Raw genomic sequence first — 26,880 nt, 5'->3', positions numbered from 1 at the left:
AGACCCAATTTACAGACACAGAAATTAAAACTGAACAACTTCAAGGCAGTCGCTGGCACAGCCAGAAACGTATGAAGTGACAAGGTCGCATCTCCGTCAGTAGAGATGTTAACAACTGAACGGGCTGGTAAAAACAGAAACAGTCCTTGGCTGTATAGAGCTTTTCACAGGTGAGGAAGCAGCCCTCTCTGTTTGGCAGGCAGAAACCGAGGCAGAGAAAGGAGAATGACTTGCCCCAGATCAGGTTATGACGACAAATCACACATCCTGACCGTACCCAAATATTTACAAAGCGTGACTCAGTGAGGCTGGCTCACGCTGCAGTGAATGGCACCCATCGACGCTGTAGTCTTCTCACTTGGCTGGTCTTCAAGGTGCCCTTTCGGTTTGAGAAAGAAGCCTATGCACCATGCGCCCCTTCCCTCCCAGGAAAAAGTCCCTGAGGAGGAGGAGGATATAAAAATCTCACCTGGCCAAAGGCCTTTACTGGCAGGATTATTAGAAAAGCTATTGCTGGGGGGGAGAAAAAGGGGGGTAGAGTTGTTTTTCCAGTTCTGCTTCTGTTCTCTCTGTATGAGTTGCAATTAAATCTGAATCAGCAGCCACAGCAAACTCCAAACAGATCTGACACACACCCCAGGCCTGTCCAGACGGGCAGCAGCTCTGCCAGCCACCCCCTTCTCCCCCCTTGAAAGGCCAGTTTAACCCTGCTGCCCGCAGCCAGGGAAGCACCTTGCCCTCCAGTCCGGGGGAGTAGGAAGGGAGGAGCCGCGCTCCCACGGGGAGAGGCAGCTCTGCCCTTCTCTATGAAAGCGCAGGAAGGGGATCCCCTGCTCCTCCCTCCCACTCTGGGGCCAAGCCTCCCTCACACAGACCCCGTCCCCCAGACACTTCAGTCAGGGCCTGCTCTAGCCCTCACCCCTGCTGCTCCTCGGGAAGGGGGTCCCAATCCCAGGGGGCAGGGGAATGGGCCTGATCCTGGGTCTTGGTGGGGGGGTGGATCTTGCAGGGAGTGGTCCCAAACCAAGGGGTTGTGGGAAGCGGGGTCGGCCCCTATCTGGGGGGGAACTGGGTGGCAGCACAACCTTGGGTAGGGGGATCAATAGCAGAGGGGTGGCTCCAGTCCTGGGTAAGGGGGTGGTCTTAGCAGGGGGATGGCTCCTATCCTGGGGGGGGAAGAGGTGTTGGCACACGAGTGTCCTGATCCTGGCTGGGAGGGGCCGGGCCTACATTCACACCTGGCTTGTCAAGAGCCTGGTCCCAAACCTGGGTGGGGGGTGGCCCTGATCCTGGGTAACAGGGCGGTCCCAATCCTGGGAAGGAGGTCCTGATTTGGGGGGGCAGGGGTGAGGGACAGTGCCAGGGGCATGGCCCCAACCCAGGAGCTTGTGAGCGCAGGAACTGGCCCCTATGCAGGGGGGACAGCCCAACCCTGGGCAGGGCGTGGCCCCAATCCGGGGTAGGGGGGCAGAAACGGGGCACACGGGGACAGTGCCAATCCTGGGAAGGGGGTCCTGCCTGGGGAGGGCACTCTGGCAGGGCAGGGCAGGGGCGGCGCTGGGGCGCACTCACCCGCAGTCGGGCGCGGGGCACCAGCGGCAGTCGGGGTCGGCGGCCAGGCAGCGGCGCAGCATGAACTCCTCGTACTTGGCGACCAGGTGGGGCGCGTCGCGCAGCAGGCGGCGGATGTCGGCCGGGTTGAGGCGCTCGCTGCACTCGGGGCAGCAGATGTTGACGCGGGACTCGGTGATCTCGATGCGCAGGTACTGGCGCAGGCAGGCGCCGCACGAGCGGTGCGGGCAGGACAGCAGGCGCGGCGCGTTGGCCGCCGGCTGCCGCACCAGGCACAGCGGGCACTCCAGCTCCTCCGCCTCCTCCTCCTCCTCCTCCGCCGGGGCCTGGGCCGGGGCCGGGGTCGGGGCTGGGGCCGGGGCCGGGGCCGCCGCCGCCTCCTCCTCGTCCTCCAGCGGGGCCGGGGCGGGGGCCGGGGCCGGGGGCGCGGGGGGCGGCGGCGGCGGGGCCGGGGCCGCGGGCGGCGCGGGCTCGGCCTTGGCCTTGCGGCGGCCCCGGACCCCGCCCGAGGCGGAGGCGGCGGCGGCGGCGAAGACGCTCTGGAAGGAGAGGCGGCGGCGGCGGCCCGGCTTGGGGCACTTGGGCGCGGCCGCGTGGATGGACGAGGAGCGCGGAGACTCCGAGTCCTTCTCGGAGCCCATGGCTGCGCCGCCGCCTGCGGAGACAACAAGCCGGAAGTGAGTGCTAGGCGACGCCCCGCCCCTTCCCGTCCCGTCCCGTCCCTTGGCTGACGCCGCGGCGGCCATTTTGGTGGCGGGCAGCACCGCCCCTTTCCCGCTGGGCGCGGCCGTGACGTCATGCCGGCATTCCAGGGCACGTGCTCCAAACCCCCTCGTGCGGGAGGCCGGAGACAAAAGCGGAGTCACTGCGGCAAGGGAGGGAGTTACATTTAAATGGAAAGTTACAACTTTTAAGTCACTTTTTTGGAGTTGCCCCCAAATACACAAATGGGATGCCCCGGGCACTTTGCAGGGGCAATAGGACGTCAACAAGAAGACTTCTCTGCCCTGTGGGTTTTCAGGCAATGCGGGCATTTGGGGGCTCTGGTACGACCGTTGTTTTATGGAGACTGGATTCGATATTCAGTATTGGAGACGGGGCCTCCCCTCCTCCCCACCGCCAGCAGCCGCGGCCCTAGGGGAGGGCAGACCGGGCGACCGCGTGCACTTTAAGGGCCCCCAAACTTTGCAACAAAAGTCCGACTTGCTTTTTGGTTTTTAAGCGTCCACGTTGCGTGTTTCAAGCCAAATCGGCCAAAACAAATTCCAAGTCCGTGAGTCGGGCCAGGACCGTAAGCGGCCCGGCTGCCGGCAGCCATCCTCCGCCCCCACCTGGGGCATCAGATGTTTCCAAAACCTTTGGCGGGCATCCTACTTGACTTGCTTATCGGTCATCAAAATTAAGCCTCTAATAGGCCCCAAATGACTCTTGCCCAGGGCCGCAACAGCCCTAAGGCCACCACTGCTACTCGTCCTTCACGTGGGCTGTAACTGCACCTCTTTGCTGCACCACTTCCCTGCCTGCTTCTCTTCGTGGCGACCCCTTTCCCCCACAAAAACCACTGTCTACAGCCCTCCGCTCCTTTCCCACACCTCAAGAAGGAGCACGGTGTCCCAAAGCTCGTCTAACGTCTCTCCTCATCATTACACGGTCCGGGCGCATCCTGCCTCACCGCCCGCCTTGACATGCTGGTGTCATCTATCCTTGAAGACCGAGGGGGGATTTGATTGTCAGGTCTTCAAATTCCTGCAAGGCGATTCCAGGGAGAACAGAGAAGGGTTTTTCTCTGTGGCCATAGGGGACGGGACGAGGAGCAAACGGCCTCAAGCTTCAGCAGGGGAAATTTGGGTTGGAGATGAGGCGAGGGTGGGCAAGCGTGGGGGAGACGCTGTGCAATCTCCCCCCGCGGAAGGGTGCAGGAGGAGGTTAGACAGACGCTCATCTGGGATGGTTTAGGCAGGCGTGATCCGGCCCTGAGCACGACGGACTAGATGACCTTGGGAGGTCCCTCCCAGACCTACTTTCTTACAATCCCGGGATCCTTGGGTCCACCGCATATCAACAAGCCCTTGCAACCTGAAGGTTGGCATCCTTCTAGTCACAACAGGACGGACTATGCCAGCAAAACATGACAACAATCATGGGAGTTCCCGCGAGCCATCACAGGGCCACCCCAAAATCCCATCAAACAACGCACTTCACTAGCAGAATAATCCCTGAAACCAACAGAGACTTCCTCCCACGCAAGGACCTTAAGTGCAGCATAACACAAAGTATAACAAAGCCAACCTTGTTAATCTCTGCTAGAGGCAAGGAGATTTATTGTGTATTGGGACCGGCAGTTCCACGGGATGATTTTCAGCGTTGAAGATAAAGGTGTCCGTGAGACTTACTGGAAAATTCCTTGGCCCAAATTTGGCCTTTTTCTATATAAGTCTTAGAAAGAGCCATAAAGGGATTTATGTGTCCTGTAACTCTTTTCAGAGAATAACATTTAGCCTGCAGTCACTTTTACTCTGAGAAAAAATAAAGAGCTGCCAATAGACCGAAGGGAGTCCAGTATATAGAGGACTTAGGGTTATAGCACATATTCTTTACTGCAATCATGCACAAATTGCAGAGTCTTCATTTTACTTTCGATGACAGAGATGGATTCCCTTTTGCCCCCAGGGCTCTGCCAACCTCATCTCCTGGTAAAAGACAGATGAAGTAGTGGGAAGGACATTGCCTCTTATTATGCTAAGGAACTGAAGCAGAAAAATCTGACATGTCTGCAAAGTGCATGTTAAAGCAGCGCAGAAAGGTTTGCGTTCCCAGGAGACTGTCAAATTCTAACTGGATGGACTGCAATTATTCATTCAATAAGAAGAGTACAGCCTCACTGGTTTCTTCCAGACATAAGCACACAGTGAAATCATTTCTAATAGCAAAGTGCATTGGAGTAGTTATAAATGTGTTTCTGCCTCATTGTGCTGGTCTCATTTATTCCCCTGTGGAAAAGCAGCTAGATTTAGTCAACCAGCCCTGGGGCGAGAAGGCAAGAGCATCTTCATTCCAGTGCCTCTGACTCACTGTGACCAGGTTACCTCTCTCTCTCCATGCCTCACCTTCCCATCTGTAAAACAGGGTTAATAAGACTCATGTTATAGATGAGTAAATGGAGGAAATGACTTGCATAAGGAGACACAGCAAGTTGGTGGCAGAACTGGAAATCAAATCCAGATGCTCCACTGTCTACTTCTTTTTTTGTTTCCAATATTCCTCTCTTTAGCAGCTTGGTAGTTTGCCTTGAGGACTTTATCCAGCCATTATCCCCTTCTGCCTCCTGCAGAGCGGTACATGGGCATTGCACAGTGTTTCCTGGCGATATAGCCCGCACCTCCTAGTGCCTGCTTCACTGCCACACTGCCCATCTGCCTGTACACCTGACCTTGACCAGTCCATACGATTTGTACTAAGCTTAGTACTAACTTCAGAGTGTTAACATCTTGTTAGGGAACAAAAAGCCATTTACTGAGATGGTAATCTAGAAGGAAAGACAAAGATAAGTTTGGTGGGGGTGGGGGTTGTACAGTGAAATAGCTCTTTTTGCGTAAGAAAAGGTGGAAGTCATGCAAGCTGCTTATTACCAGCGGCTGGGTAATAACAGCACTAAGCGCTGGGTAATGTTTAGTGTTTTCATAGCACTTTTAAGCTGAGGATTTCAAAGTACTTGACATCTCCGCACCTTTATGATGCCATTTTCTCTGGCTTTATGCGCTACAGACTATTATCCCACTTTTGCAAATGCAGAGGCGAGTCACACAAGGAGCAAGGAAAAACAGGGAAACAACCCCATCAGTAGGAGGGATGCAGGTCTCCCAGCGTTAGGGCACAAACCAGCACGCAGCCAAAAGAAGATGGGATAAAGCTTCCACTGAGCATAAATCGTTGGTGCTTTCAGGCTTTTCGAATATTGTCCTCAGAAACATATGGGATAGACAGTTACGAGAGGCAAGAAACTGGGAATTAGGGATCCTTGGTTTGATCAGGTGTGGTCACAACTACAATCCTGTCCACACAACAATCCTTGTAACCAATATAGTCAAAGTAGTAAAACTGTCCTACAGTCGATGCAATACACTGGTACACAGTACCTTACACTCTTACTACTTGGGAAGGGCTTGATGGAAAGCGTCTTGAAACTGGTCCGCCTGTATCCATACTGGAAGTTGCACTGGTGTAATTTCAGAAGAAAAATCCCTCCCAGCTGCAGCAGCGAAACTTGTACAAGCCTGCGTTTCTAATGGAAAGCAGGCCTCCCACCCCTGCCCTCCTCATCGTGACAACTCGGGCCTATTCTGCACGACATAATGTTGCCGGCAGAATTCAAGCGCTGTTGGCCGTACTGCCAATGCCTCCACTCACGCGGGTCTGCCAAGGTGGCAGATCCCCTTCTGTCTGCTGTCACAGCAGCACCACCGCTCCCATCGAGGCAGGCTGTGCCCTGGCAGCTGGCAGAAGTCACGTGTACACACCCCTGCATCTTCTGCCAGCATCTTCCCAGGTGGACCGAGTGGAGCTGGGTGGGTTCAAAGCTATGTGCTCCGGTGGCTCGCACCATCTGTCTGCTGGCGGAAGCCCCCAGCGTAGACAAGGCCTCACCCATGCTTTCTCCCTTGGTTCAGGGCAGACGCTGTCATTTGACGGTAGGCAAGTTTTTATTTCTGTTCTCAAAAACTAGTTTGAGACCAGCTTGAATGATCCACTGCAACACACAGAAAGTAAAACCATCTGGACTCGCTGTGAAACGCATCAGCTCATAACCTGCTGACTTGGCAGAAATGACTCTTCGTTCCCCTTGCACCAAGAATCATGACAAAGAGGGCGGGGGAGCAGCCAGCGTGGACTTGCGGGCATACTTTCGTGTGTATTTAGGAGGTCATCTCCCTTCCCCTCCCCACCCCGATAGATGGTTCCTCAGAACCTTTGCCAGCCTTTGCACACTTGAGGGAATTTAGCTCTTTCCCAATTCTGACCAACATTACTGGCTTCTTCCCATGTTTCTGAACCCGTCATGGTCCAGACATACCATCCATCTGAAAACAAAGTCTGAGCAGCAGAGGTGTTTCTCAGGGAGAGTTTCCACAGCCTTTGCCAGGGATCCAGAGGCTCCCACTCAGCATGTTCCTAGCGGAGGAGCAATTCAAACCCAAACGGCTCGGTTTTGCTTCTCATTGAAGAAAGCCCTGGTTGGAAGGACAGTAAGCAAGGAAGTCTGCTGGCCAGGGAGGGGAGGAGGGGAGTCAATGGGAAAATCCCCTGGATCTGAAGCAAGTTCCCTTTTCCCTGTGTCTTGGAACTAGACAGGAACCATCAACAGTCGCAACTAGTCACAACCCATTTGACAGAGGGAGACTTGGAAAAAAAAAGGGGAAATTTTAAAGCTGAAACACAGAGCAAACCCTGCCCCAGAAGGTCCAGGTCTGATCTTACAAGTACTGGCATACTGAAGTGACTGCTAGCTTCAGCTCTTGCTTGTTCAAACAGGAACAGGATTTGTCACAGAGACTTTTCAAACTGCCTCAACGTGACACATCTTCCACGAAGGCTTTCAGCGCCGAGCTGACACAGCCAGCCCGGCTCTGCTGTTGTTTGAACCCTTTGCCGAGGCTTCTTTTGCATCTGATCTGTCCTCCTGCACCGGGGGGAAATGAGTGCGACATGGCACATTTGACGTTTCCCTTCTACATCACGTCACTTTCCAGATTAGGATGAATGGGCGTGCGGGTTCGCACACACATGCATGCACACACACGCAGAGAATGAGGACTCCTGCAGAGGCAACATAATTGAGCTGTCCGAGGGGGCTAAAAACTCCCCGTTGTCATATGGAGAGTGAAAGCAGAGCCAGCCTGCTGGGAAATGCACCCCTGGCTCGATGAGTCTGCTCTGGTGTTGCAAAACTTCCCCCTCGCGGCGGCGGAGGCCTTTGTGCAGAGGGAACGGGGAGTGCCACTCATGCAGTCGAACCCGCCTGGAATATTCCTGCGGTGAGGACTAGATAAACAGCACAGGCAGCTTGGGTTTGTGTTGTTTAAAATAGAAACTCCAGCTCCTGCCACGTACCCTCCGCTGCCTCCTCCTTCCTGATTACCAGATATCAGAGCGGTAAATAACCGCTCGCTGCCTGTCCTGTATGAGGCTGTTTAAAGAGTGATGTCACGATGGACAAGGATTCATTCTGACTGAGACCCGCTGCCTGGGCTCGGCAGTGGAGCCGAAACCTTCCTCCCATCACAGCATTCCTCTTTCTTCAGAACCGCGCGCGGCTTTCCTAGGGGCTCCCCCTCCCCTGTACGCAGAAATAGGCTGAAAGGTCACTGGGTGCATTTCAGAGCTGAAGAATTGCAAAGAAAATCCAGCGTCTTCTTGACGTGACCACAGACAAGGCTAAAACAGGAGGTCAGGGAAGAAGGGGAGGCAAAATCTAATGGGTGGGGGTCACAGGGGGCTGGGAGGCCTCTTACTGTTTGGCCAGTCCCAACAGTGTCCCAACCACTTTACAGACCGGTTAGAAAACAGTGGTAAAATCATCCGTGCATCCTGACTTGGCTACTTCCCTACTCCATGCCTCTGTTTCCCTCGCTGTAAAATGGAGATGCTACTATGGTACTTGAATTACCCAAGGTAGAGGCGGGAGTGTGTGTGCGGTACAAGGCTGGAGCGATGTTTTAGCTGTCACGGTCCAGGAGCGATGTGAGGGGCACGGATGTTTGTGGGTGATCCCTTTCATCGGGCCAACTGCACGTTGGGGTAAAGTGAGACAAGCTTTCGAATGTCGGGCATGTGTGTGCGTAGCACGTGTCTGTGATGGGCTTGGAGAGTCTTGGATAGCGCTTACTCTGTAAGTACAGCATAGCGATAGGCATTGATAAGTGGTATAGTCTGGTGGGATCATCCTCCTTCAGGGCCCTGGGAAAAATACCCTGATGTCTTTGCAAGGCTGTTCTTCCCCGCGGAGGTGACTGTGGGCAAGGACAAGCGCTCTACACTGTTTCATGCAAACACACCAGTCTGATCTAGTTAGCTCACAGCCCACTTCCTGCTCTTGGTCCCTGGAGGTGTTTCCAAGTGGAGAGATGATTCTGCTTTATCCCTTTCCTATCAGTGGGTTTAGCTGGGATTTGCATTCTTTCAAAAACAAGGAACAAAAGGCAGGAGATGTGAGCCCAGGGATCAGGAACGCAAGGCTCCTCCAGATAGGATTAGGTTGCCTGACCTTGCAGTTGCACCCTCTGTCCCGTGCAATGCCCACACACGTGGCCTGGCCACCTCTGCCCTCCCTGCCAGGACTTTCTCCGGAGGATGCTGCCATGCCTTCCGGGGAAGAGACACGGAGTACTTCGGAGAGCTGTGGGCATCGCTTCTAAATCCGGCCCGCAGACAGAGCGCTGTGCTCCCCTGAAGTGCGAAGGGGAAAAAGCATTTTGCAGCCACCTACTCAGCAGGAGGCAGGTTGCGAGTCCCGTCAGCGGCTGAGAAAAGAAGGGGGAGGTGGAGAGATTCTGCGTGGGAAGAACGTGGCTGGAAGCCGGAGGGTGCCCCTTCCCCCGGATCGCAGCCTGAGCGCTGCCCTGCCCAGGTGCGCTTGCCTGGGTGGCAATCGCTCGTGGGACTGCGTCCTCCACGGTGGGTGGGCACCTCGGGGAAGCTGCGCCAGGATTCAGAGGCAGACAGTCTAGCCCTGCTTCTCAGGGAAAAAAAGGCAGCCTGAGGGGCTATTTATAACGCATGTTTTTCCTGCCTATATAAAAGAAGCATTTCCTTCCGTGATAACAGCACGGGCTGTTCCGATTCCTGTTTATATACCTGCCAGCACGCGTCCCTAGCCCGCAGCTTGGATGGCTAGAAAGGACAGCGCTCCCCTCTCTTGCTCCTCCATTCCCCGGGGCCTGGTGATGCCTCGGTAAAAGGGATTATATGTACTTTGGTTTAGCCCAAGGAAGAGCTGCCCTTGGAGACACGCTAAATACCTGTAATGCAAAGGGATCAGCAAGGGAAACCTGTGGCCTAAGTTATTAAGCAGACAGAATTATGGGTTTGGTGCTGGCAAATCACCCACTAGAGAAACCCCCCCGTGCTTGCTAGCGCTGGCTTTGGCGAGAGGGGGGTGGCGGTGACAAACACCTTTTCAGCAGCACGGCAAGAGGCGGGGTGGCGAAGCAGTCAATAATTATAACTGAGCTCAGAGGAGGGAGGGAGGTGGCTGGATGTCATTCAGGTTGCAAAGCAAGCCTGCCGTTAAAAGCAATGCTGCAGGGCGAATGTTTGGGGCCAGCTCCTGAGAGCAAAGTGGGCTCCCGGCTGGTCGACGAAGAGCCACATGGCACCAGCAATCTGGGAAAGAGGCCTCAAGATGAGATAGGGTGGCAGCTGTGTGTCGGGCTAGGAGAGGAGTCAAGGGCATGCCAGGGGCAGGTCAGACACGGCTATGGGAATCAAATACGATGCCCCCAAAGGCAACATAGAAGGGGGCGAGATGGGGTGGGGCGAGGGCTTGCTGGGTTCCCAAACTGCAAGGAGGAACAGGTTTCGGCACTAATACAAGGACTGCCTTTGAGACGAGTGGCAGATTTGAAGCAGTGGCCTGCTTTCCAGAAAAGGAAAAGAGTGTGTCAGAGAGAAGAGGTTATCGAGACCCCAGGCTTTCCCCTCAACTCTCTGTCTCACTCACACAGACACGTGGGTGCTTGCGAGTTCAAAAGGAGAAACCTGAGCCCGTCACTGTACCCCGACCAGAGCAGGAAGCTGTGGCTTTGGCAGGGAGATTATCAGTGTCTCGCGCAGAACGCGCCCTGCCTCTTCTGGGAACGCAGACACAATTCACCTGCTCTCCAGCAACAGCGCCGACGGGCCATGCCTAGCTAGCTCCCAGTATGCTGAGACAGGATGCCCCCATCACCCCTCCGCACAGCAGCATCCTCTGGAGAGCTCGGGGCACCTCCGACTTGCTTTCAGACGAATGAACGCTGCGACCACTGGTCCAGCTAGGCCAAGCCATGCACCTCTGCCCTCACTCTGACCCCTTCCTTTCCATTTGCTCTCTTTTGCAGCTGTGGCCACCAAAAGGTTAATCCTGCAGGCTTCTACGCTCAGATGTATTTAGCAGGCACCATCTGTCCTTTTCCATTTGCTGATGCACGACCTATTTTGCTGTTTAGCGGAGCAGGCGCTGCAGCTCCGGACCTCTTTGTTGCAGCACGACAGTGGGATCCACGCAATGCCTCCCCGCGTGATGACCTGCAAACACCCAGCAGAGCACAGCGGGCTGAGAGAGGAGGCAGGGCCCCTTCGCAGCAGAGTCGCCAGTGCAGGCCCTTCTCCAGAGCCACCTGGTTGTGGAGAGAGTTTGGGTCCTCCTGCGGAGCAGCCTCATCCCCATAGAAAGGCAACGAGGAGGGCATTAGCCATGAACAAAGGGAAGCTTGCAAGGAAAGGGAAGGGACAGTGGAGGAAAGAACAAGGCACCCATCCCCACAGTGCCCTCTGCCCCCTCAAACAGCCAGGGACTTGCCGGGAGGTGACGCTGTCCTGGGAAAACTCAGACCAGCCCGTCTGCTGTGTGCAAACACCGCAGGAGAAGGAAAGTGAAGTGGGCTAGAAACAAAAGCGAAACGGCTTCCACCCCCACTCCAAACCGAGCAAGATGCGGCAGGGGTTGCTCTGAAGTGGGCTCGGCGGGTGGGAGTTAATTTTGCTCCGTCACGTGCAGCCAGGTGTTATTTTTACACGGGCAGGGTATCTGCCTCTTCAGAGCCATCTAAGGTGAGGAGCAGCGCTAACGCCACGTCGCTAAGCCTGCAGCTGCTCCCCAGAAATAGCTCCGCAGAGGGTCCTGCGTTCTTCAGGGAGAACGCAAATGGAGCCGCTCCCCCCAACGCACCTGCACTGCTCTGTCTCGGCGACACATGGTTTTCAACACTCAGCCTCCTGAAGGGAATCAGCATCTATGGGACTTGGATAACAAGCGTTTTCTGGTGTCCGTGGGATGGAGTGAACTGGTACAATCGATAGCAAAGGGGGCGCACGTCATACTGATCACTCTCGTCCACTCCTGCTTTGGACCGATAGGCTAGATCTGCTCCTTCAAAGGAAAACCGACCTGCCAGGTCTTCAGCATAAAGTCTAGTGCGTTCTGCCGCGCCGTACGGGATAGACAGGCACGGAGGAATTCCTTCCTGATCTCTCTCAGGAATCAGATCATGTCTTGAAGCATGAAAGGGGATTGCCCTTATCTTAGCACATAGCTGACGACATTATCAAAGGTCATAAAACCATTAGGACCTTTTCAAATCTATCCACAAGATTTGACTCAGCAAGTTCCTGAAGCGGATGCCAAAGGTTAACTCCTCACTCCGCAAAATAGCATTTCCTTTGGAATTTATCTGCTTTGTTGTGCCACTAAACCCCAGAGCCTGAATTTTCCCCGTGCCTTGCCGTGAACGTTGGAGGAAGATTTTTTTTTTTCCAAAGCATGGTCACAGGCAGGAAAGGAACTGCACAGTGATGCCCTGACACTGCAGTCTCCTGTCAAGGGTGTTGGTAACTCATCCGCTCCATCTACGACTCAGAACAAGAGTATTTTGCTTAGATTGCAAGATCAGCCCAGAGTCGGAAAATCACGCTGGGATTTTTCAGCTTCCTGCATTACTAACAACGTACCTCATCTCATACCAAAAGTCGTGGGACCAGGCGAGAAGTGCGGCTGTCATGGAGAGTGGCACTTTTTGACTCGTTAGCCGACTCTCTTAATCAGCACTGTCCTAGTCCTGGCCTTTTTCTCTGCCGCTGTGACACAGAAGTCTACTTGATTTCATTATCCCCTACATGCCAGAGCCCCACCTCCACCGATACTCATTTTCCAGCTGTTTGGAGTGAATGAAGGGGTGGTTTATATTGATTCACCTGGAATAATTTGTGTTTCTCCACCAAGCAAACCCCTCAAAAAAAGGATCCTCCACCATTTGTGGAGGAGCAGAGGAATCTCCACTCCTGCTTTGTCTCTGCCGCTGGCAGGCACCTGCTGCGGTGCAGATGTTAAACGTACTGGCAGCAGGCTGACGTGCGATCGCTGGTTCTTCAGATTCGATCGAAACCCACTCTCTACCAAAAACAGCTGAAGCATGAGGTTCAATATCTGAAACTGTTCTCCTAACTAAAGCAGGGCAGCTTTAGCTGGTCTCGTTATCCACGGCCAGGCCCTTTCTGAACCTCCCCGAGTCGGTGGCTCCAGCAAGTTCCAGCGACAAGATTTTCCACTGTCTCATTACTTTTCTTCCTCTTGCCTTTTTTCTTCAAACTCCCCCCGCGCATGCTCACCCCTGCCCGAGTCGGTTGGCATCAGCTCCCACAAGACATTGGTGTCCGTGGGACGGAGTGAACTGGTACAATCAATAGCAAAGGGGGGTCATACTAATCGGTGGATGCTACAGTGGATACAGAGGTGGCATCCATAGGTCTCCACACTTGGTATGGGACAGGAAGGCTGAACCTGGTCTCGGTATCGTTTGAAGCAAGGACCAATTGCACATGCCTGGCTTGGGGCATAAAGCCCTCTTGAGGGGCTGGCCAGCGGACTCGAGGCCAGGGTTTCTCCTTTCTTTCAGGGTTGACTCAAGAACAGTACTGAACCAGAGCCAAAGAGGAACCTCTTTTTGCAGATCAGCTCCCCAGGCTGCTCTCGCTGACTAATGAAACAGAAAAGCAAAGGGGAGAACAGAGGACAGGAGAGTCCCAGAAGAAGAGCACAAGCTCCAAGCAGCGACGGCAGCGTGAGAAGGGGAGGAAAGAGGAAGGGATGCCTGCGCGGCCCGTTCTGGAAACGAAGGGCAGCTCTTGCTGAGAACTGGCGGGGGAACGTTCCTGTTTTCGTAACCGGTCACAGCCGTGGGAGGGGGAAAGCACGGCGTTCCTGGAACCCAGAGCACCACCGCGTGCTTGACAGGCAAAGGGATTAGGAGAGTGGGACAGGCTTTCCAAGCCATGTTTTTTTGGCCCCGCAACAAGGAAAATAAGTTAAATTTTCCAGAGGCTTGAGCCAGGGTGAACCAGGTGGGAAACCAATGAGCTTTTTAGCTCCAAGATTGCATTTTGTTCAGGGTCCTTCCATTTGATCCTACCCCACAAAAGTGAGCTCATGAGGACCCCTCACTAGGCGTCCCTTCGGCGGGCCAGCCTGTTGACCCACTGCTGGACGGGGTGGGGAGATGGGGGTGGGGGGTTTGCATCACCCTGAGCTCCTGGGCTGACGGGGGAGTAGAGAGGGCTTGTCCTACTGCACGAGCGGCCCCAGCTTGTTTGCCTTGGAGAATGAAACCTGGTCTGCATCGGAGGTCCAGCTGCCGTGCCCAGCTGGATGTGGGCAGCAGTGGCAGAGCCAAGTGCCCCGATGGGTGAGAGCACCTCCTGGGGGAGGAAGTCTTTAATGGGGGAAAATGGGATGCTTGCTGGGCAGGTACATGTGATGTCTGGGGGGCTCTTTGGGTGGCACTCCAATCAACTGGCTCTAGGAAGGCGGCTAAGGGAGCCAAAAAAGGGGCAGCCATTTCTACCATCAGCCCCTCCAACTCCAAGCGACAGATGGAGAAGTGAGGCACCAAGAGACCCAGTGGCTGCTCAAGTGGCAGAGCTGGTGGTTGTATCCAGACCTGCCCCGTCCCTGCCTGGCCCCTTCACCACAGCCCATGCTATACAGCTTTCTTTGAGAGCACAAGAGCTCCCCTGCTAACTGCCCCTACGCTTTGTCCTCCCAGGATATCTGGTTATACCCCCCTTCCTTGCAGTTCCTCCCATCATTGCTTACCCAGGCTGGCCACATCTAATTCCCCCAGGGTTGGGTGGCATGCCCCCACTGAAGTCCATGGGAGATTTGCCATGCATGCGGTGGGCAGCATCCATTACCACTTTCCACAGGGTGCAGATTCACAGCTGTTTCTTTGCAGCTTGTGGCTTGCAGGTGCCCGAGCAGTGAGGTGTGTTCCCACCAGTTATCAAGGTGCCATCTCCCTCTGCTCTGGGCTGCGCTGCTAGACACGGAGCGTGTTACCGAGCGGTGCAGCGGTTACCGCTGAAACAGCAACAGTTGCTAGGGACCAGGCAGGGCTCTGGAGATGTGGTCCCTCTGCCCTGCTGCAAGCACGGTAGCATCTCTGCAGGGCAATGAGAGCACTTGACTTCCAACGCCCACTCTCTCAGACAGAGCTTCCCCGCTTGCTATGTTGCAGGCACACACATTAGGAGACCCCCCTCCACCCCCACGAACAGCCCTCGTGGGCACTGCATTTCCTGCCATTCGTGCAAGATGATTTCACAGTCAGGCTGGAGTTTACGTGGCCCTTCCAGTGGCCTCTGTTCCCCCTGGATCAGCTCCAGAGCCCTGCTGGGATTGGCCCAGCTCTCCCTCCTACGGGCGTGGTGGGGTCTCTAGCCCCGAGTCAGAAGAGGACACACTCCGCGCATGTGACTATGAGCAGAAACTGGGCACGGCGGCAGCTGGGGAACCTGGCACCGGACACAGAACAGAGTCCTGTCGCCCGGCCAAGAACAAAGAGCGCTTCCTTAACATCTAACAGGACAAGCTTGTCCAGCCCTGCCAAACCCCAATGTTTGTTCCTACATCTGGCAGGCAGGGGCTGTAGGGAAAGCATGCGAGGAGCTCCGCGGGGGGAAGGGAAGAGGTTTTACCACAGCCCGCGGTAACCCTTTCGGTTTGGGAAACAAGCAACACACCCAGGTGCTTATGGACAGTAATGCTGCCGAGAGAAGACTCTTAGGTCTCAGCTGTGTGGCTGCAAAGAGCAGCCCCTACCACCCCGACTGTGCAAACAAGGCCTCTTGGAGCCAGTGGAAGGTTTGAGCCCAGGGAGCGGCTGTCATTTCCCGTTCAAACTGGATGTTCACCTGCAAACACTTCCCCTGCCATCTTGTCTTCCAGCCTGGATCTCTCAGAGTGCGGCCCAAATCAGAGGGAGCCACACCTTGAAAAAAGAGCTTTTTGCTGCTGGGGAGAGCGGTCCCGCATCCCAGTGCAATCAATGGAGCTGCACCTACTTCAGCACTGCATTAGGCGCCATGGATCATTGCAAACTCCATGCACCCTCACCCCTTTTCTCCAGCCACAATATGTTTTAGAGCAGGGACAAATGCAATGAGCTGCAAAGGAAAGGCACAGCGCTAATGAGGGGTCAGCAAGGCCTACTGATAAGGCGTCTACAGGCTTGCGGGGGAAAGGCAGGTCTCTCTTCAGACCCTCCCAGCCTTCAAGGAAATAAGTTAGAAAACTGAAGAAAGGGAGGAGACCAAGACTGCCCTGGGCTCTCCATAAAGCCATGAGAGGTTAGGGCAGGGGTGGGCAAAATGTGGCCCAGGGGCCGGATGTGGCCCACTAGGCCATTCTATCTAGCCCGCGGGGCCCCTAAAAAATGTAGAAAATGAATATTTAGCTGCCCCTGGCTACCTGTCATGCAGCCCTCGATGGCTTGCCAAAACTCAATAAGCGGCCCTCCACCCAAAATAGTTGCCCACCCCTGGGTTAGGGCAAAATTTATCATAAGCATAGGGAATAATTACATTTCTGTTCTGTGGCAGTACAGCTGACTGCACGCATCTGACCCCATGGCACCTACACCAGTGAGGAGTCCACATTGGCTTCTGGCAGCACTGGGAGCCAGACCTGCCTCCCTTTCTGCAGGCTCTCCCTGGGTACACTTTGCTCTGGGCTTGGCACTCACCTGACGTGAGTTATTAGATAAAGAGTGAAAACAAATGAATGTGACCCAGGTCTGAGGAAGCACCTGGGTGCATTTCTAATGAACCCACTGACCCAAAGCAATAGGAAGAAGCTAACAGTAAAGGCTGAGGACCGAGATGACATTTCAGACCCTGCAGCATGAGAAGGGTTGGGAGGACCTGGCAGGATCTCTCTAGGCAAATAGGGAGACCTCCTCACAGGTGCCCTTGCCCTTACTGTGCCCTGTAGGCATCGGGTCCACAGTCCTCTGCTGTCTGGACAGGGCTGTGGAACAGGCTGCAGAGGGGTGCTGCTGGGCACCGGCATGCCCTTAGAGAGACCATTACCCTCCCAAGGTGCCTGGTCTCTCCGTCCCAGGCAGCCGGGACAGCAAAAAGATTAGAAAACCCAATTTTAACTATCCCTGGCACATAGCACACGGTCAGCGGTCGCTCATCTCGGGGCCCGCGCATCTGGAAACCTAACACAACTGGGGAACATTACGCCGCGATAGTGCCCCGTCACATCAGGCCATAACTTGAGCTCATCTGCGTGGAGAGACCCGACTGCATTACATTCCCGTTCCCGAATCACGTGAGGAAAAGTTGAGGAGGCTCAGCTGCTGAGCAAGGCAGAGGGGGAGAGAGAAAGCAGCACGAGGGTCCCTGCTTTTTTAAGGCCTCTTATGCGCTGGCTTCCTGACAGCGCTCGAATGGCAAGTTGAAGCATGGATTAGGCGCAGTCCGAGCCAAAACGCGTTTATCATCCTGCTTGGCCCACCAGCACGTTGGGGGCTCAAACCACAGGAGAGACGGATTCAAAAAAAGCCACGTGAGAGACGAGGCGTCTGCCCAGACTGGAGCGCGGTGTTCCTGACACCGGTGCTGTCTGTGCCGGACAGCCCAGCGGTAGCACGGACCCGTTTGGCTGCCTCCCACCACGTCTCATTCGTGCTCGAGCACAACTGCAAAAAGGCAATGCAGGCAGAGCTCTCTCTGCAGGGCTCCTTCCTCCCCTGTCTACCGACGTCATAAAACCCACATGAAACCCAGCCACCTGGGCAATCGCACTGCAGCCCGCCCTCGGCCAGCCCGCTCGCTGCCCAGGCAAGCCCGGCCCCATGACTATGGGATGAAATCACCAGGTAGCAACATTAGCTGTTTACCCAGTGACTACAAAATACGCGGCAGAGTAACCTGCCTTGAGCCGGCCCCAGGTAGCTCTGCATATAACCAGTTCCCTTGGGGAGATGATTGATGCAACTTGGGATAACCTTGCAGTTTAATTACAAGTTTAGTTGCACTCCTCATTAAGACACCATCCAATCTCTTTCTTGGGGGTTTCTAAGGATTGCCTTCTCCATGGTACCTACTGCACAACAGATGCTGGCACCTTGGCTATTTTCAGGCCCGCAGCCTTTCAAAGGATTATTGTGCTCCCATCGATGTGGGGGAGAATTGTAAGCAGTTTTAATGAGACAATTATAAACCAATGCCCTCAACTGCATTGGCATCCTTCCCTGACTGTGATTGAAGCAGTGCATCTACTTCCCCACTGAGATCTAGACTCTCCTGCATTTGCAAGCCCTGTTATTTGTTTGCTGAGTTACAAGGAGATTTTAATCACCACCCACGCCTGCCTGACAGCATGCCTCAGCCAGAGCATTCCCAGGTGCTTTCCCCCCGCAAACGGGCACGCGTTGTATGTGCTGATACAGTAAAGATCTGCAACAGCAGCCACGGCTGCTGCATTGTTTCACACTTAATGTGCTTCTTCTGCTGCTGCTGCCTGTTGGCTTTTTGCCTGCCCGAAGGGCGAGAAGCAGTGCTACATCATGCCATCCATCGCTTTTTCAAGGGTTAATGTAAAAGAAGAATCCTAGCCTTTAGGTTATAGCCAGAGATGCAGTTCATCCCACGCTGAGCCAGCACAAGAGTCTTTCCTCCTAGATGCCCAGGTCTGGTTATGCAACTGCTCTGCTGCAAAGCAACCTGACATCAAGGCTCGTCACTGCCCTGCCTCCCAGCCCCGAGGACAGGGGATCGACACTCTGCCCAAACTAGAAAACTCCTGGAAACAGCAAGGTGAGTGTGTGCTGTCCCTGGCCTCTACTAGGATGCAAGGCCTTTGGCAAGTGCAAAAATCTCTGCTCCTTCCCTCGGACACGAACTCTTGGACTGCGTCCCGGTGCCCTAGCACTGCTTACGATCTCCCATTGCACCAGCGACATGCTGGGGAGACTTGCCCCTTCCAGATTTGGGACTTTTTGGTCATCGGCACGCTTTCACCCGCACTCTCCCTGGACTCCTGGCAGCCCTGGGTGAATTGTTAGCATCCCCTTCGTCAGAGATAACGATAGTAGTAAAATCGGACAACAGACTGGTTTTGGGCCCCCTTTCGGTCCGGGCCCCGGGTGGCTGCCTGGTTTGCCCATGGCCATGCCTGACCCTGACTTTAACCTAAAAACAGCTCAGCTTCCTACTTCCAGATACAGCAGGGACACTGCACGCCGCCCCATCGCTGGCGCCCGTTGTACTCCAAGCCCTTGCTGCCCCACGTTTCCCACTTCCCATTTAGCGACAGCCAGGGGCTTGCCCTCGGTGCTCAGGCTCCGTCCCGCACCCCTCGCTCGGGGCTGGCAGCCGTGCCCTGGCACAGAGCTCAAGGGCTGCTCCCAGCCGTGGCCAAGTGCAGCTCAGATGCCCCGACCTGGATTAGACCACAGGCTATCAGCTGTGCCGGGCAGCCCCGGAGGCAACTCTGATCCACACGCCAGGTCAGAAAGGTTGGGGAAGTGTAGAGAAAAGGGATGGAGGGCTTGGATGCCACGGTGATGGGCGCCCGTGTAAAGAGCTGGGGAGGCGGAGGGGACCGTCCCCCGGCCTCTTCAAAGCGGGGGGATCCTTTCTTACCTGCTGCGGATCCCCTTGGTGCTCTCTGCTCCGCTCCCCTCCGCAGCTACAGCAGCAGAGCAGCCTCCCTTGTTCTCTTCCCTCCCCACAACCCCCCCCAGCACCTTTCCCGTGATGTCACCCAGCAACCCTGCTCTCAGCCAATGGCCAGCCTCCCCATCACCCGGCTGTTCCGGTTTTGTGCTGTGTTTGCCTGTTACCCGTGGAAATAGTTGCCTTAGCAACTGAAGAGGGGGGAATTCCATCCCTAAGGCCTCTCCCCTCCTACCCACTGTCTTGGCATTGTGCAGCGGCCCAAAATGTGACATCAGAGCCGCTCTCCTGCCTGAGCCGGCTGCAAGAGGCATTGCAGCAAACCCCTTGCTCTGCCCCATGTGCGTGGGGTGGGACCCACCACCCTTTGGACAGCGGTGCCTAGTAGCAGGCAGGGCAGGCAGGGCTGGAAGTGAGCAGAAAAGCAAGGCAATTAGGGCTGGGGAGGACGAAAAAAAATCAAGGGCATGGTATAGGACAGGTGGGGGGACAGGGTACCAGGACCAGTCGCAGGCACAATAGAAGCAAGGACACTCATCAGGCAGTTTGCTGTGTGCCCTGCACCCCAAACCTGCCTAGTGCTAGGTGGGCGCTTTGTGCCCCATCCTTACATGTTCTTGGCAGGGTGAGAAGGGAGTGCAGTATCCCTCCCCCTGCACAGAGCACGTCGGCTGTGCCGTGTCACTCCCATCTCCCTTGCTCCATGCGGGGCCCTGCAGCTGAAGCCACGTTTCCCTGCTCCAAATACCCTTGACAGGTCAGGGACTTGGCTCTAGTCGCTCACCCCATAATATATCCTGCAGCCTACAGCTCACACGCATCGGGGCAGAGCAAGAGGCTTGCTGCAATGCTTTTTGCAGCTGGCTCAGGCAGATGAGCAGCTCTGATGAATTCAATAGATACAACGATGTGCTGTTTCCCTGTGCCACACAGACAGAGCACGATGCCTCCCTAGAAGAAAGTGTTGCATCGAAGAAGTCGCGCCGCATTTAACAGGAAGAAGGAATATGCAGTCCTAGACCAAGTTGCCCTTAGTGCTATAAATAGGGCATATTCCCTTTTATACTTGCTGAATAATTTAGCTGTATGAAATATGAACACAACTTGGAAAAGAGCACATGATAAGCAGCTTGCAGGGGTGAAGTCATCGAACTGAACATTTACAACACTTGCAAAGCATCTCCTGCTGAAGCAACGCTCCAGGTCAACGGGGAGAAAGGGGCTCAGAATAGATCCCCTTTATACAGGCTGCAGGCTCGCCTCAAGCAAGCCCCATCTACTGCCACCATGGCCGTTCTCAAAAGCAGACTCGAGCAGATCATTGCAAGCTCTGCACACAGTCTGTTCGGGGGTTTCAAACAGGATCCCAGCTCTGAGTTGCCCAATGACTTCCCTTATCAGTTCTAGGAAGCCTGACGCAGCAAGCAAGGCCAGAGTAAGAAAGGACACTCAAATGCCCAGAAAGGGGCCAGTTTAAGGTCTACCATCAAGAGGTAATGTAGGAACATCACAAAACTGAAGCTTGCCTGCGAGGGAATGTGCTAATCAAAGCTGTAAAAACAACCCAGCACAAGGACACAGAATAATCGTGGAAAGAGATCACAGATGACAGGGAGGCCACACTTCTATGAACTTGGTAAGCACTAGGCAAACTCCAGGGGGCCCCAACGCTGGATTGGGGTGTTGCTACACTGTGAACAGCCACATCAAGACAACCATCCCTCCCAAAAACCACCCGAGAGGAGAATGCACAAGGTCAGACTCCCGAGGAGGCTGGGATAAAGGAAGATGATGAATGCAGTACTCTAAAAATGGTGTTAGGGCAGATTTTGTTCTCTTTTATTTTGCTAAGATGCAGCGTAGATGAGGAGGGTGCAAGGTAGTCAGTATGAAGGACACGTTCACAGGGTACACAAGAGATGGGAAGAAACAGCTGCACACAGAAGCAGGAACGCTCAACTCGCAGCGTGGGGGAAGGGGAGGAATGCAGGCCCCTTTCACACCATAAAAACACCACTGGAATTAGAGAGGACCACCGGCACGGCTAGAAGTGTATCTGCTGTGGAAAGTGCCCACAAGATGAGGTCCAGCCCAGAAGGGAGCAAAGCACAAAAAGGTGGTTAGGTGCATTTTCCACTCTCTGCATGCAGAAAAGCAGAACTCAGGCAGCAAGAGAGGTCACGACTATGGTAGCAAGGAGTTGGAAACATTTGTCAAGAGAGTTTGCAGGGCAATATCTGTGCTGCACAAAGCAGCTAACCAGAAAGTCCCCCCCTCAAGTGTTTGTGTAGTAGGATATAACACGATTACAATCTCCCATTCTGCACTGTGCGTAGGTCAAAGACAAGGACGCAACTACAGATACAAAATTTAAAGGACATTTTATTGATTCGGAGACTAGACAAGGCAGCATTTGGTCTGTAAAGAAAGGCAAAAATAATCTAAGTGCCACTTTCACAGTCAAATGGGAGAGGACAAATATCCTTTTGCATTTCTTTGATATTACAGGGGTTTCAGTTTTGCCAAGATCAGAAAGGAGCCATTGTCTCTTAAAGACAGGTTTGGACTACAGCTCAGGACCCTAGACACATTATATGGGAGTGAATGGCTTCTCAGATGACTGAAGAGCACCACAGCTTCATTTTAGGATTGCCCTGAGAAAGGCCAGAACTTCCATGAATTGGGAGAAAAAAGGCTAACTAACTTTGTCTCCTTCCCTTTTCGAGCTAAGGAGGCATTCATTCATTTTGGTAAACCATAGGGAGCCGAGGGCAAGTAGCAGAACGACCCATTCTGCAACCTCCCTGGAGTCATCAGAAACCATGGAGCAAGCACTGCAGTCCCAAGTGGAAGCGTGGTAGTCCAGCCCTCTTAACACAGCAAAGGATCTAGGGTCTGGTCTTTGGCACAGAAATCCATTTTCACTCTGCAGTCGTTCTTCCTCCCCATATGCTGATTTGAGAGAGATAAAAATCTCCTCTTAAGCATGATTCTGATGAGAAAAACCAGTCTGCCTTTAGCATCTTCCCCACCCTTCCTCCGATCAGCCACGACCCCATGCCCCACCACAGCCCTCCCTCTCTCCCAAAGGGAAGGGATGGAATGATGTGGAACAGCATGCAGCCTTTGGTGGTGTCTCATCTGGCTCACGTAGTCACTCGGCTGGAATAAAATGGAAACAAAGAAAAAAAAAAGAAACATAGATTTAAGGAGAAAAAAAAACACCAAATGAATTATGATGTATGGTGGAACGGGGCCGATATGGCCGCCACTCAGACCGAATGCAGGGGAACATGCTGTTCTCATGGGGAAATCAAGCTTCTCCCGCATCCAGGATGACTTCTTGGAAAAAAAAAACAACCCTCTCTTCCATGACTTTATTGCTTCCAGTGCCCCCTTTATCTCTAGAGATTCAAAAAGCAGGAGTTGGGATAAAAAGCTGCTCTGATAGGAGAGACTTTTCTCTAGGCAAGCAAAATGCATGAGAGTGGCCTTCAGACACACCCATCTATTACCGCCTACTCCCTGAACATTTGTTGTCCTAGACTAACTGGTGACCTGTCTCCCACCACCACCCCCTCAAAACATTTGTGCCCAGAAGCCTGCCAGCAGTACCACCCCCTCAAGGTCACCCTTGCAGCAACAGCAAGAGGAAACGACCTATACAACACTAGAAGTCAAAGAAGCCAAATCAGGGGACAACTGCCAGCGAATTCTAAAATTGCTGTGTTTCCTTCTGAGCCCCTTTCCGCACAGTCACATGCTTTCACAAATCAGCAGTGACGAGACTGCTTTCAATTTCTGGGGCTATTTAGAGCAGTCTCGATAGGGAGGGGAGAGCTGCACTTCTTGAGAAGGGATGTTCAGGAATTGAGTGGTTTTCAGATGAAATGAAGTCATGAAAAAGGAGGGCAGCACGCCCTCTGGCTGAACAGGTCATACCCTACAGCAGCCACCAAAAGGAGAGAGTCCATATCCCCTTTGCCAGGGGCTGGCAATTATTTCGAGCAGAGGGCCGCTTACTGAGTTTTGGCAAGCCATCAAGGGCCGCATGACAGGCAGCCAGGGGCAGATTAATATTAAATTTTCTAAATTTTGGGGAGGCCCCACAGGCCAGATAGAATGGCCTGGCAGGCCACATTTTGCTCACCCCTGCCCTATGCAAGAGAGAGTCAAATACCGAGTGAGCAAAACCAACTGTAGGTCAAAGGCCAAGTTTTATCAAGGCCAGCCAATTGGCATTGACAATAGGATCCTTTAGCTACAGCTGGATTCCTGCACAGGACAGGGTTCATTACTTTCTTACCAGCCTCATTTTTTACTGCAGCACCAAAACGTGGTAAAGTAAGCTCTGGGATTAAACAAACACCCAGCAGTGCAGGATTCAGTCACGCTTTTAGCCTGGGTTGAGAAACTCAAGTACATTTCCATGCTAACACACAGCAGGTCAGGCTGGAGAGGAGCTGAAGGACACTTAAAGTGTCAGTTACAGCTTTATCTCAGAGTCCTTGAGGAATCACTTGTGTGTACACCAAGCTCTAGAGGTTCAGACGTTGGGAACAAGGAAAAAGAATTGATATCCCAGCTCAACCCCTCTCATTGCCTACATGCCCCTTCCTTCCCCACGAGCTCTCTCTACTGGAGGTCACAGTCAGTTATAAGTAGATGTAAAGGTGAGAGCTCTGCTCACACAAGACAAAAGAGGACAAGGATAAGGGGGCACAAGCATCTGCTTACATGGAATGGAATAATAGTAAGCTGTACACACGCATGCGTGCCCACGCACAGTCAGTCACTGCATTCCCACTGGATTCACCTGATCCCCCCTAAACAGATAACCCACGTGGGCTCACACACATGCAGTCAGTCACTACACTCCCACTAGATTCACCCATTCTCTCCCCTGCAACATGTGGGCTCCCCCCCCCCCGTGAGCAGACAAAACATTTTATCTGCAGTAGTGGACAGACAGCGACACCAGCCTGACATTTTGTAAGCTTCCTCCACATGCCTCAGCCCCGACTGCCAGTCCTCCTGCGAGGCTCCCAAGTCCCCAGCTTAGCAGTGAGAAGTGCAGCTGTTTTCCAATTAACTTTGTCTCGTGAACAAAACTAGAATTCTCTTTCAGCCCGAACAGAGGCCAACATGTCGTAGCAGCGACAGGCGGGTGCGTTAGCTCACTGTGCCCTCTAGAGGCAATGCACGCTTACAGACACCACTGTGCTCACGCAGACTGTCAAGTGCTTGTTTAATGGGCGCAGTCCACTCTCAGGCTGCAGCATCACCCCCTTCTTTCACTCTCTAGTGACCAGACCCCTGACCCCAGCAGAGAGAGACAGAGACAGAGAGAGAAGAGAGAGCTCTGCACAAACCAAGAGCTCTACACAAACATAATCAGGTCTTTACATGTTGCTCTTGAGAAGGCTGCCAGGATACTGGCAAACACCACGTCAGGAGTCTGGGAGGCGTCGATGGCCGTGTGGATCCCACGGCGGGTGTAGTAGTTGATCAGCGGGGTGGTCTGCGTGTGGTAGGCCTTCAGCCGAGTCTTCAGAGCTGCTTCGTTATCATCGGAACGGCGGATCAAGGGCTCCCCAGTGACCTGGGAGAAAGCAACACCAAGGCAGCCAAAAATATATCAGAGACAAGCTACAGCCCAGCAGCGACCTTTTGTCAGAGCAGGCCATCCCTTCCTCCACCCATACAGCTACATCCGACTTCTCCTGGCTGGTCACAGGAGATGGAGGGGTAAGGCTTGGCTCTGGAGAAAGGGACAAGTGAGGAGTCTGAACAGGGGCACAAAGCTACTTACTAAGGGAATGAGGTTGAGCCTACCCAGAAGAGGCTTCAGAACCTGCCTAACCATCTACAGCCCATGCTGTAGCTTGCCTGCAGGGAAGGGGCAGAGCTGGGAAGGTTGACCCCCAAAAGGAGGGGAATCTTTGTGTGAGAGAGAAAGCAAGTTTTGCAGACATGCTGCAGAGCATTAGCCAAACCCAAGGTGATTGCAAAGGAGATTTCAGAGGAAACGTGTCTCAGCGGCTCACGTACATCGTCCTTCATGTGTTCTTTTGGGGGGTTGAACTCCTCGTGGTAAGAGCGGCCACTTGCTGAATGAATCAGTCTAGAAACAGAAGGCAAGGGTCAGCAAAGCACCTCTGTGTTCATGACAAGGACACCCAAACTCTGATCAGCACAGGTGCTATCCGTGGCAGCAAGGCTACGTTCCTACCGAGAGAAGACATTCGACTGATCTCCACCAAGCATCATGTCAGTCCCCCCAAGGAAAGCTGTGCTGGGAGATGGAGAATGAGTTTCTCATGCAAAAGGAAATGGTCTGGAAAGGCAGGTTTATGGAGTGCATACAGACTTGTTTACACCATCTCTGTGCTGTGCTCAGAAGGCCCACTCAGCAGCACCCCCCACCCTCACTCACTCTCACTGTGTCTGCCTGTCAGTCTTGGAAATGAGACAACTTATGTGCAAAGAAGCAGGCTCAAGATGCCCGAGTGCTGGTTATGTGCTCAGGGCTGCTCTGAGGCTGCACTGCCACCTTTCCGAGAGACTGTGTACACATTCCTGCTAGATCCGCATGATCAAGTCTCACCCAGAGTAAGGATACTCAACAGGCTTTCAGCTTCTAGGTTATAAAAATCAAGCAGCAGAACCAGAGATAGTATACCAAGGGAAGGCATCACCTCTCAGAGCCTAGGTTTAAAGTCTTGGCTTAGTCGCAAGAGGCTTATTCACTTCAGCCACCACAGGCTGTGGGAGCTGCCCGGGATCCTCTGCTCAAGGAAGGCGAGGACAAGAACAAGTAGCATGGAATGCTTCAGTAAAGCACTGAGATGGGGTAGCAGCACCGTATCACAGCACACCAGCGTACAGCAGAGACTGAGACTGGCTTGGAACGAAGGGCTGTGTCACGGCTGGTTCTGACTAGTGCTAGAAACACCACAGGAGTGAAGATGCAACACATTTTCTCTAAGTGCAGGTAAACACAAAGGGCAAAAAGAACTGCACTGGGGCAGTCTGCAGAGGAAAGGGAATTCTTACCGGCCAGTGATTCTCCGGATAAGCAAGGAATCAGCAATGCTGAATTCAACCACAGAGTCCAGCTTCTCTCTCCTTTTCTCCAAGAGATCATCCAGCTGTAACACAAACCATACCACTACAGCTCAAAGGGACTTCAGACAGCGTCCAGTCTCCCCTGGAGACACAGCTAAGGGTGGGAAGAGAGCTACGAGGAGCCGGAGGACTCAAGGTCACGTACCATCTCTGCCTGCCTCACAGTGCGAGGGAAGCCATCCAGCAGGAAGCCGTTCTTGCAGGGAGGGGTGTCTAAGTTATTCTCTATCAGCTCTACCACCATCTCATCACTCACCTTAGAAGACAAGACATAGACAGCTCATTACAAACAAGAAGGCAAGATTCGCTCCATATCAAAAGGCTGCCAACTGCACTCCTGAAACCAAGACAGCTCCAGTGAGTATTTGCTATCGCACCTCTCAATCACCAAGATCAGAGTCAGGCAGAACCCAGGCATTGTGAAGGCTTGTATCTTATTGAATCCTGGGTACAGCAAAAACAGCC

General features: G+C 53.7%; 3 protein-coding genes across 4 annotated transcripts in view; 1 reads left to right on the top strand and 2 right to left on the bottom strand.

Annotated features, from left to right (window-relative positions):
* RNF19B (ring finger protein 19B) overlaps nucleotides 1-19,341 on the bottom strand; it is a 31,917-nt gene extending 12,576 nt beyond the window's left edge. Inside the window, exons 1-2 of the mRNA XM_059729560.1 lie at nucleotides 19,255-19,341; nucleotides 1,573-2,227 (exon numbers count right to left, since the gene is read on the bottom strand). Of these exons, the coding sequence (XP_059585543.1) occupies nucleotides 1,573-2,213 (641 nt within the window). The 5' untranslated portion in view covers nucleotides 2,214-2,227; nucleotides 19,255-19,341. The remainder of the gene's footprint in view (nucleotides 1-1,572; nucleotides 2,228-19,254) is intronic.
* A 2,310-nt stretch (nucleotides 19,342-21,651) lies between these two features.
* AK2 (adenylate kinase 2) overlaps nucleotides 21,652-26,880 on the bottom strand; it is an 8,399-nt gene continuing 3,170 nt past the window's right edge. The window contains exons 3-7 of one of the 2 annotated variants that reach the window (XM_006267960.3): nucleotides 26,561-26,671; nucleotides 26,344-26,438; nucleotides 25,339-25,411; nucleotides 24,694-24,889; nucleotides 21,652-22,449 (exon numbers count right to left, since the gene is read on the bottom strand). In XM_006267960.3, the coding sequence (XP_006268022.1) occupies nucleotides 22,442-22,449; nucleotides 24,694-24,889; nucleotides 25,339-25,411; nucleotides 26,344-26,438; nucleotides 26,561-26,671 (483 nt within the window). In that variant the 3' untranslated portion in view covers nucleotides 21,652-22,441. Of the gene's footprint in view, nucleotides 24,890-25,338; nucleotides 25,412-26,343; nucleotides 26,439-26,560; nucleotides 26,672-26,880 lie in introns of both variants that reach the window. The other variant, XM_006267959.3, reaches the window with a different exon arrangement.
* AZIN2 (antizyme inhibitor 2) overlaps nucleotides 26,691-26,880 on the top strand; it is a 26,938-nt gene continuing 26,748 nt past the window's right edge. Inside the window, exon 1 of the mRNA XM_019498803.2 lies at nucleotides 26,691-26,772. The gene's annotated coding sequence lies outside the window, so the exon portion shown is untranslated. The remainder of the gene's footprint in view (nucleotides 26,773-26,880) is intronic.

Source organism: Alligator mississippiensis, chromosome 6, assembly GCF_030867095.1.
Source record: "Alligator mississippiensis isolate rAllMis1 chromosome 6, rAllMis1, whole genome shotgun sequence".
Classification (NCBI taxonomy): domain Eukaryota; kingdom Metazoa; phylum Chordata; order Crocodylia; family Alligatoridae; genus Alligator; species Alligator mississippiensis.
This window is presented reverse-complemented; position numbering and strand designations above follow the sequence as displayed.